At 41.9% G+C, this 10896-nt stretch overlaps 1 protein-coding gene and 1 long non-coding RNA gene across 5 annotated transcripts in view; both read right to left on the bottom strand.

The window, feature by feature from the left end:
- Positions 1-239: 239 nt before the first annotated feature.
- LOC116368089 (uncharacterized) lies at positions 240-7029 on the bottom strand. 3 transcript variants are annotated; one of them, XR_004208483.1, is made up of 7 exons: positions 6975-7024; positions 6694-6771; positions 6165-6302; positions 5926-5990; positions 1067-1144; positions 483-829; positions 240-266 (listed from the first exon to the last, which is right to left on the bottom strand). It is a non-coding gene; the product is annotated as an uncharacterized LOC116368089 (long non-coding RNA). The 3 variants fall into 3 exon arrangements; XR_004208482.1 differs by lacking the exon at positions 6694-6771 and having other exon boundaries at positions 6975-7029; XR_004208481.1 differs by lacking the exons at positions 6694-6771; positions 6975-7024 and having other exon boundaries at positions 6165-6347.
- A 1503-nt stretch (positions 7030-8532) lies between these two features.
- The window catches only part of LOC116368090 (B-cell receptor CD22-like), a 29803-nt gene continuing 27439 nt past the window's right edge, over positions 8533-10896 (bottom strand). For both annotated transcript variants that reach the window (XM_031819087.1, XM_031819088.1), the window contains 2 exons: positions 9942-10177; positions 8533-8914 (listed from right to left, as the gene is read on the bottom strand). In XM_031819087.1, the coding sequence (XP_031674947.1) occupies positions 8809-8914; positions 9942-10177 (342 nt within the window). In that variant the 3' untranslated portion in view covers positions 8533-8808. The remainder of the gene's footprint in view (positions 8915-9941; positions 10178-10896) is intronic.

Below are 10896 nucleotides of genomic sequence, written 5' to 3'. Positions count from 1 at the left end.
ATCAACACTGACCAATGGTGTATTGGAGGATTTTGACAGACTTTAAAAGTGTATTAGTCACACTCAACACTGCAGGAGAATTGATGCCTTTTACAGCACAGTAGAAGCTGTCTTCAGTTTTAAATTGGACTGTGTATGAGGGGGAGGAGTCTCTTGTACAATCTTACTGTTCCTGTACCAGGTGTAGGTGGGGTTACCAGTCAGAGTACAGGGGTGCTACAGTCAGTGTCGTTGACCACATGTAGTGGTCACCTTCACCTGCAGGTCTGGAGTAGATAACAACATTAAAACCATCAATGACCTGTTGTCTAGTTAAAATGAGGCAGGAGTGGACGTTCTCAAATCATCAATTCAGACATCCTTTTATACCATACATTCATTTTTATATTATTTCTGTACAAATCAAGACAATTTTCCTGAACCAATTAAACAATTTAACAGATTAGCACTATATATAATATCACTGTATAATATCACTGTACCTGTAACAGACAGAGTGACTCCAGGATATCCAGAATATCTCCCTTCAGTTCGTTTTGTTATAAATCTGAACTTGTACGTAGCTGAGTCACTCTCTCTCAGGTCTGTGATTTTCAGGGTGTGGCCATTCTTCTTATTGCTACGGTACGTCACACGACCTTTGTAGTCTGGGTCATCTAACAGACTCACATAATTCTCCACATCATACTTTTGGTGAACCAGAAGGTTGTTGTGACTTTATGACCACTGGGATATGTGTAAGAGCAGAACAGATCCACTGTTGACCCCCTCAAGGTACAGATACTCTGAGTGGTGTATGTAACACTCCAGCCATCCTGACCCAGTACCACTGAAACACAGTTAGACATCAAAATGGTATCAGTATTAGAACAAGGTATTTTGGCTCACACTTGTTTAGGGTTTGTCCACACTTTGTTGCCATATTGGAAACCACAGATAATCATCACTCAGTGAGGTGTGAAACATAACTATTTAATGTGAAGTGGAGATGCCTAACAGAACACAAGCAAATGTAATACAAATGTCTGTAGATTGACCAACGTATAAGTTATGAATGAGACCATACCTGTCACAGACCAGAGAAAGACCACCAACACACTTCCTGCTGTTCTCAAGGCCATTGTTACATCTCTCACCCTGCAGTCTTAGAAACATAAATGACAACTCACTCTATAGCTGGTGAATAACTCCACCTGATACATTGAAGTAGAAACTGTAAATGGGGTCCAGGGCCTCATTACTAAAAATGAACCAGGCTCATATTGTGTTGTGGTTTTGTGTTGTATTGTGCTATATGGTTGTGTTGTGTTGCATGTCTGTCTACTTAAACTGACATGATGCAAAAAATAAATTCCTAATATATGTAGTCATCATCATCATTGTAAACAAACAACAATCACTTATTGAACAGGTCAGTATTACTGTAAACACACATTTCTACATTGATTATCCTGAAGCTGTTTTATTCTCAGAACCCCAAATATAGGAGGATAAATGTTCAATCCTCTACGGTCCATCAAGCTGTACAGCAGCCTAAAGGCTGACCACCAGGTTCAATGACAGCACCTATCCCCAAGCTGTGAGGCTAAACAGCCAGTGACTAAAGACTGACCACCAGGTTCAATGACAGCACCTATCCCCAAGCTGTGAGGCTAAACAGCCAGTGACTAAAGACTGACCACCAGGTTCAATGACAGCACCTATCCTCAAGCTGTGAGGCTAAACAGCCAGTGACTAAAGACTGACCACCAGGTTCAATGACAGCACCTATCCTCAAGCTGTGAGGCTAAACAGCCAGTGACTAAAGACTGACCACCAGGTTCAATGACAGCACCTATCCCAAAGCTGTGAGGCTAAATAGCCAGTGACTTTCACTCTCTCACTCTCTTTCACACTCTCTCTCTCTCACACACACACACACACACACACACACACACACACACACACACACACACACACACAAATGATACATTACCCTCAAGTATTTGACTTATGACTAAAAACAAATAACCAGAAACCATATTTCAAGATATTGTCAAGAGTAGTTCCAGAGTGAAGTGAAGAGGAGAGGTCTTGTACAGTGAGTCAACTGTCTGGTAGTGAGTGAAAACAAGAAGTAAGTGTTGAAACCTTATAAAGCAGTCAGAACACAAGTAGTGGATGCAGAACTGTCCTTCCTGTTTAGTAAAGACATTACATGGCAACCAGACCAACACACCAGAAAAGGGCTGTTACTGTAATAGAACAGAAATGATGTAAAGACAAGTCTGGGCATATATTAATTTTATTTAAAAATGTGTCAATTTTCACTGTGGTCTTTTATACTACAGACAGAACCATGTAAAACATGTGTTGACTATACTATTTATAACATTATCATTTTAATGACCTACCTTGCCCTTCTGAGTTCTGAATATACAGGTCAAAGTTCATTGATGTTATTCAATTAGAACCCATTCCATTTAAACACCCATGACCATCACTCCTCATCAGCTGCATCAAAGTGGTACTGAAGGTTCAGTGTTCTAGACTAGAGCACCTATGGGTGGTCCTGGGAACAAACCCATAACGTTGCAGGTGCCATGTTCTACCAACTGAGCTACAGAGGAACATGTTCTGTAAAGTCTAATGTGTATATACAGATTTCTGATATGACTCGGGACAGACAGGAAAGGAGAACAGGGAAGTGATACTGAGTGTGTGCATTTAAAAACCAACAAATACTTTATACTAAACACAACCCACCATCACTGTGTCTTATGTTTATACTACTCCTAAACACAAACCACCATCACGGTGTCTTATGTTTATACTACTCCTAACACAACCCACCATCACTTTGTCTTAGGTTTATACTACTCCTAAACACAACCCACCATCACTGTGTCTTATGTTTATACTACTTCCTAAACACAACCCACCATCACTGTGTCTTATGTTTATACTACTCCTAACACAAACCCACCATCACTTGTCTCATGTTAATACTACTCCTAACACAACCCACCATCACTTTGTCTTAGGTTTATAGTACTCCTAAACACAACCCACCATCACTGTGTCTCATGTTAATACTACTCCTAAACACAACCCCACCATCACTGTGTCTTATGTTAATTACTACTCCTAAACACAACCCACCATCACTGTGTCTTAGGTTAATACTACTCCTAAACACAACCCACCATCACTGTGTCTTAGGCTAATACTACTCCTAAACACCAACTCACCATCACTGTGTCTTAGGCTAATACTACTCCTAAACACAACCCACCATCACTGTGTCTCATGTTAATACTACTCCTAAACACAACCCACCATCACTGTGTTCTCATGTAATACTACTCCTATACACAACCCACCCATCACTGTGTCTCATGTTAGTACCCACTCCTAAGCTCTACGAAGCATACACCTAACCACTGTTGCTCTCAGTCTTACTTTAGTTCATTTTCAAACAAGTCTCCACAACAATCTCTTGCTTTGATGGTCCTTAAAATACCATCCAAAATATATGTGTAACCCCATGTACAATACTGTATCAGATTAAATATGCAGAAATACATCTACAGAGTATACTGTAAATAACAGAAAACTAAACATACATTACAACAGCATCGCCATGCACATAACAGGATACAGAAGTTCATGGACACAAACACATGATAAAATAAACATATTTTAAGATATAGTCAAGCAGACTTACAGAGTGAAGGGAGATGTGTTGTAAGTTAACTACTGGAAGTCTATAGTAAATACACACTGAGTGTGAGGTTTGCAGTCTGTGGTTGACACAACATTGAAGCAGTCAGGGACAATAGAGTTGAATAGAGGACGTACTTGCTTCAAAGCCTGTTTTAGCACGGCTAAAGCCATTGAATACCCCATTTCAGTTGGTATACCGACTGTTATTAAACTTATGGAAGATGAAGATATAAACTACTTTAATATGGAAATAGCCCTCAATGGTGCTGCTGATTCTGTCACAGAAGACATCATGACAAAGATGCCAAGATGTACCTTCTATCCAACTCTATTTCAGGAACCAAGAAGCTTATGCAGAGAAGGCTTCCTTCAGCAGTCACACAGACAGTGTTCGAGAACATCAAAACTGATGTATCATGGGTAAATTGTGACTGACTGAATGATCTATAAATAATATTGAGTAGTTATTCATCATGCAAGGTGATTTGTAGATCTCGACTTGCCTATAAAGTCAGCTACAATGTCGAACACTCCCACATTTACAAAAATCCCATTCAAGTCAGGGACTGATATTAAGATTTCACATGTTAACATTCTCATCATGTTCAAATCATCTGGAAGTGACTTTGTTGACCTTCACAACGCATTTAAAAAAAACGTTTGATTGATTTTGAAATGATGGGCGAGAAATGCCTCTTAACAGTCACATGACGAATGGGATTTGTGCCCACGAATGCTAAACGTTAGCAAGTGGAAACAGTGTCAGGAGAAACTAAACCAAAGCAGGGACTGATGTCACCACATGTTCATAGACTGCTAAAAGGGAAAGGGAAACCAATGTGTCATTTTGTAATTTGGTTGAACCTTCAAGATATTATAACAATATATTAGCAAGAGAATAGAGTGTAAGGACTAGCTTTGGTTTGGAGCCATAGCTCTTTAGTCCAGGTTCTGTGGTGGTTCTCTTCAGTCCATGTTCTGTGGTGGTTCTCTTCAGCCATGTTCTGTGGTGGTTCTCTTCAGTCCATGTTTTTGTGATGGTTCTCTTCAGTCCATGTTCTGTGGTGGTTCTCTTCCAGTCCATGTTTTGTGATGGTTCTCTTCAGTCCATGTTTTGTGGTGGTTCTCTTCAGTCCATGTTTTGTGATGGTTCTCTTCAGTCATGTTTGTGATGGTTCTCTTCAGTCCATGTTTTGTGATGGTTCTCTTCAGTCCATGTTCTGTGGTGGTTCTCCTTCAGTCCATGTTTCTGTGGTGGTTCTCTTCAGTCCATGTTCTGTGGTGGGTCTCTTCAGTCCATGTTTTATGGTTGGTTACTCTTCAGTCCAATGTTTTGTGGTGGTTCTCTTCCCTCCAGGTTCTGTGGGGTTCTCTTCCCTCCAGGTTCTGTGGGGTTCTCTTCCCTCCAGGTTCTGGTGGTGGTTCTCTTCAGTCCAGGTTCTGTGGTGGTTCTCTTCAGTCCAGGTTCTGTGGTGGTTCTCTTTAGTCCAAGGTTCTGTGGTGGTTTTCTCCCCTGGATGGTCTGATATAGGAGTTGCTGAGCATCTCTCTGAAGAGATGTGAACGTGTCACTGATGGGAGATTTTCACACTCAGAGAGACAGTGACAAAGGAAACACAGTATGAGCACTTTACACACTGCTCTATAGTATTCCTCTCTCACTTTCTTGTCACGCCCTGGTCTTAGTATTTTGTGTTTCTATATTATTTGGTCAGGGCCAGGGTGTGACATGGGGTTTATTTGTGTTGTGTTTTTGTATTGGGGTTTTAGTAGGTATTGGGATTGTGGCTGAGTAGGGTTGTCTAGTAAAGTCTATGGCTGCCTGAGGTGGTTCTCCATCAGAGTCAGGTGATTATCGTTGTCTCTGATTGGGAACCATATTTAGGTAGCCCGGGTTTCACTGTGTGTTTGTGGGTGATTGTTCCTGTCTCTGTCTTAGTTGTCACCAGACAGGCTGTATACGTTTTCACATTTTTCCGTTTGTTGTTTTTCTATTGTTCGTATTCGTTTTCATTAAACATGTATCGAACTAACCACGCTGCATTTGGCCCGACTCTCCTTCGACGGAAGAAAGCCGTTACACTTCTACTTTCTGTGTTCATCTCTCTCCTCTGTGTCTGTCTTTCTCTCACTTATCTACTTACCCACTCACTCACTCACACAAACAAACACAAATACTATATACAAAATAAACACATTAATGAATATGTTATAACATACCTACTGCCAGAGTGTCTGGTCCTCATTTTCAGTGGTGTGTGTCCCAGTTAGGGTCAGGATGGACACTGTGGAGAGAGAGCTGTGTCAAGGTACAGTGACAATAGTAGAAAGAGACTATTGTGACACAGTAAAAAATATAAGCAGTAACTTATCAACAGGAAGTGTATTGATAACATGACCATCTGTAGAGCATCTATCCAGACTATCCAAATAAGTGACTAAAAACTATATCACTGTACTTGCACATAGCTGAGTCACACTCTCTCAGATCTCTGATTGTCAGGGTGTGGCCATTCTTCTTGTTGCTACAGTACGTCACATGACCTGTGTAGTCTGGTTCATCACTCAGAGTCACAGGATTCTCCTCAGCATCATTTCTAGTGAACCAGAAGGTTGTTGTGACTGTACCACTGGGATATGTGTACAGCAGGTCAGCTCTACTGTTAACCCCTTCAAGGTACAGATACTCTGAGTGATGTACTTCACACTCCTGCCATCCTGACCCAGTAACACTGAACACAATCACACAATTATAGTGATTATACATTACAGACCCATTTCCTCACACTAACAGCATTTGTCCACACTTTGTTGCCGTACTCTACTTGCTGAGTGTGAATGGAAACCACAGAAAGGACCTAAGTGTTACTCAGTGAGGTGTGAAAGACAACTATTCCAGAAAAGAAGAAGCCCCTAACAGACGATGTCACTGAACACACAGAATAACATTAAGATAACATTACTAAAACATAATGAATGAGACCAGACCTGCTACAGACCAGACAAAGACCCCCAACACACTTCCTGCTGTTCTCAAGGCCATTGTTGCATCTCCCACCCTGCAGTCTTAGAAACATAAACAACTCACTCTATAGCTATTGCTTTTTTCTGTGATTGACACTCAACTAGTGAATTCAGACAATCCGATCAGAGAGCAAAACATGCAAATCTACGATGCTCACAAGGTCTACTTGTCACGTTTTCTTCAAAATCGAACCCAGAAGCAGACCAGGACAAGGAGAGTAGGAAGAAGGTGAGTATTTATTTACAAGTGAATGTGAGTGGGTAGATACATCCAGGTGGCGTAGCGGGCAGCGGTGGTGAGTTGATGGGAGTAAATAGGTGGATCCAATGGGGAAGCGGAATCCTCCGATGACCAGGCGGGAATGGGGTAAATGATCCGGGTGAGTAACTGAAGACAGAACAAACGGAGGTAAGTTGAAGGCAAGCAAGACGTAAAAAACAACAAAACAAATTCTATCCAACTTGAGGCTGATACTATGGCACAACATACTGTTCATGGCTAACGATCCGGCAGGGAATGGATGTCAGGTCAGAGCTTTTGAAGGGGAGAGGTGATGATCAGGACAGGTGTGCAGATTACTGATGGGATACAGGTGCGGTGAACATCGATCTCCCAACAAGCTAATCTGCCCGGCAACCAGACAGGGTGCGTTCCAGGACACCGGAAACACACTCCAGGACAGAAACACAGGCAAACACAGACTCAGGAAGCGGGGTTCGTGACACTACTTCGGGGAAGAGGTGGGCGGGGCAGGTCTACTTCGGAGAAGAAGTGGGCAGAGTCAGGTCTACTTCGGGAAGAAGTGGGCAGAGTCAGGTCTACTTCGGGGAAGAAGTGGGCAGAGTCAGGGTCGACTTCGGGGAAGAAGTGGGGCGGAGTCAGGTCGACTTCGGGGAAGAAGTGGGGCGGAGTCAGGGGAGGATGGCAGCAGATAAAGATACAATGAAAATACACAAAATAAAATGTCAAATAACATTTGAAAATGTAAAGAAATGTAGACAGAATAAACCAACCATGTAAAGATACTGTGTTATTAAGAGTCGACGTTGGACTGGTATATGAATTCAGTGAACTAACTATCTCAGTTGGCTTGTTAGCTACATGAAGCAGATGTTGTTCAGTGATACCGAAAGCTAGCTAGCCAGCTAGAAGTTAACTCTGTTACGTCTGACAATCAAGTGAAGTGAAGTGTGTTGTAAGTTAACTTACTGGAAGTCTATATAAATAGACACTGAGTGTGAGGTTTGAAGTCTGTGGCTGTAACATAACAAAATGTGGAAAAGGTCAAGGGGTCTGAATACTTTCTGAATGCACTGTATATTACTAGATACTATTATAAACCAGGTAGTTTAGGTCCTGGATGCTGATTGGCTGAATACGCATTTCATTTCACATACAGTATATCAGACAATAGAACACTGGTATGACACCAAAATATTTGTTTACTTTCTATTTATGTTGGTAACCAGTTTATAATAGCAATAAAGCCCTCGTGCTTGTAGTATATGGTCAATAACCACGACTAAGGGCTGTATCAAGGCACTCTGCGTTGTGCAGAACAACAGTCCTTAGCCGTGGTACAGTATATAGACCAATATACCACGACTAAGGGCTGTATCAAGGCACTCTGCGTTGTGCAGAACAACAGTCCTTAGCCGTGGTACAGTATATAGACCAATATACCACAGCTAACGGCTGTATCCAGGAACTCTGCGTTGTGTCGTGCTTAAGAACAGTCCTTAGCCATGGTACAGTATATTGGCCAATATCCCACACCGGCTCTGACCTTATTGCTTATTATACCACTAGTTATAATATACGGGTCCAGATATACAAGGTCTTCTTGGTTCTGAGTTTGTTGTTTTCAGTTCTTGGTTCTGGGTTTGTTGTGTTCAGGTCCTCTTGGTTCTGGGTTGGTTGTGTTCAGGTCCTCTTGGTTCAGGGTTTGTTGTGTTCAGGTCCTCTTGGTTCAGGGTTTGTTGTGTTCAGGTATTCTTGGTTCTGGGTTTGTTGCATTCAGGTCTTCTTGGTTCTGGGTTTGTTGCATTCAGGTCTTCTTGGTTCTGGGTTTGTTGCGTTCAGGTCTTCTTGGTTCTGGGTTTGTTGTGTTCAGGTCTTCTGGGTTTGTTGACTCTACTATAGATCTCAGAAGAGTCCTCCTCAGCTGCTTGTGCTGCCGTGGGTCTGAAGAGAAACAGAAATTTAACAGAATCTGCATCCCCCTAAAAAAACATTCATATACTCTTTTTAGTGCATTACTTTGACCAAGGCCTATATGGCTCTGTTGAAAATTAGTGCACTAAATAGGGAATAGGGTTCCATTTGGAACACAGAACAGTTCCTCAAAACCACCACTCTCTCATTATATTGTTGGGTTTGTAAGGAAATTCCATTACTAGTGGCCACTAGGGGTCAACTCTTTTGCTTATTAATGACGTCATGGTCTTCTCGTCCAATAAGCAGCAGCATATGAATGAGCTGTAATCTAGAATAAAGCTTGTTTACAACCAAATCTAGAAACATATGTAGCTGGAATGTTATAGGAGGGTCAGATTTTCTTTGGGTGAATTCACTCGTTTTTGAGAAACTATCCCCAACCATCTATTCACTTCCTCATCCTCGTTGTTCAGTCAGTGGGCTCCAAACCCCCCCCCCCAAAAAAAACCTTTTAGAAACTAAAAAGCTCTCAGTAGTCTATAGTGATGCATGTCTTTAGATGTTGTACACATGAAATGGTGTCATTCTGAACATAATCCGTAACGTCATGTTCCATGTTGTTGAGACTTGAACGATGCTTCTCGTCCGTTCTAGCAGCCTGATACACTGAGAATAGAACAGTTGGACGGAGAAACAGCAGGAGCATCACAAAACGGAATATAACGTTGTGGATAAAGTTCAGAATGACACAATGTCATGTGTACAACTGTTACATCTAAAGACCTGCATCACTATACTGAGATATTTCTGTTTGTAAAAGGACGTATTAGGTGTTTTTTTTAGCATTTGTTCATGTTTTTTCAGAGCCTCTTTACTGCACAACGAGGATGAGGAAGTGAATTGCTGGTTGGGGGAAGTTTCTCTTAAACAAGTTAAATCACAAAGGTGTCTTGACCCTAATACAACATCTAAAAGCCAACTTCTGCTTTAATGTGGTGTATTCACAATGCTCTATAATTGGCTCTATGTTGTTGTAATGGCAGAATATGCTCACCGGGTGGCAGCACTGGGGAGGTTGAATTTCACAGTATCGTACTGGACATCCTCTTCCTGTTTCTGGGGTTTACACAGCTGGACGGTGGAGTACAGAGGCACTTCCTGGTTTTTGGAGTGAGAGAAGTGGACGCTGGAGTAGTGAACATCATCCTGGTCATCTGTGGCTGCTGTCTGTGCTGCAGTAGGGGCCATGGTCATGCTTGAGACGTTTTCATACACTGGACTAGAGTCTCCCTGATGGGAAGAGGACAGACAACATGAGGAGTAGAAATGTTCCACCAAGCAATACACATAATCTGATAGTAACAGACTCACCTGTACATTCTCTGTTTCCAACAGACTCACCTGTACATTCTCTGTTTCCAACAGACTCACCTGTACATTCTCTGTTTCCAACAGGCTCACCTGTACATTCTCTGTTTCCATCAGACTCACCTGTACATTCTCTGATTCCAACAGACTCACCTGTACATTCTCTGTTTCCAACAGACTCACCTGTACATTCTCTGATTCCAACAGACTCACCTGTACATTCATCTGATTCCAACAGACTCACCTGTACATTCTCTGTTTCCAACAGACTCACCTGTACATTCTCTGATTCCAACAGACTCACCTGTACATTCTCTGATTCCAACAGACTCACCTGTACATTATCTGATTCCAACAGACTCACCTGTACATTCTCTGATTCCAACAGACTCACCTGTACATTCTCTGTTTCCAACAGACTCACCTGTACATTCTCTGATTCCAACAGACTCACCTGTACATTCTCTGTTTCCAACAGACTCACCTGTACATTCTCTGATTCCAACAGACTCACCTGTACATTCTCTGATTCCAACAGACTCACCTGTACATTCTCTGTTTCCAACAGACTCACCTGTACATTCTCTGATTCCAACAGACTCACCTGTACATTTTCTGTTTCCAACAGACTCACCTGTACA

This window comes from Oncorhynchus kisutch, unplaced genomic scaffold (genome assembly GCF_002021735.2).
Source record: "Oncorhynchus kisutch isolate 150728-3 unplaced genomic scaffold, Okis_V2 scaffold1828, whole genome shotgun sequence".
Lineage (NCBI taxonomy): Eukaryota > Metazoa > Chordata > Actinopteri > Salmoniformes > Salmonidae > Oncorhynchus > Oncorhynchus kisutch.
The sequence above is the reverse complement of the archived record's forward strand: the minus strand, read 5'-3'. Positions and strand labels throughout refer to the sequence as shown.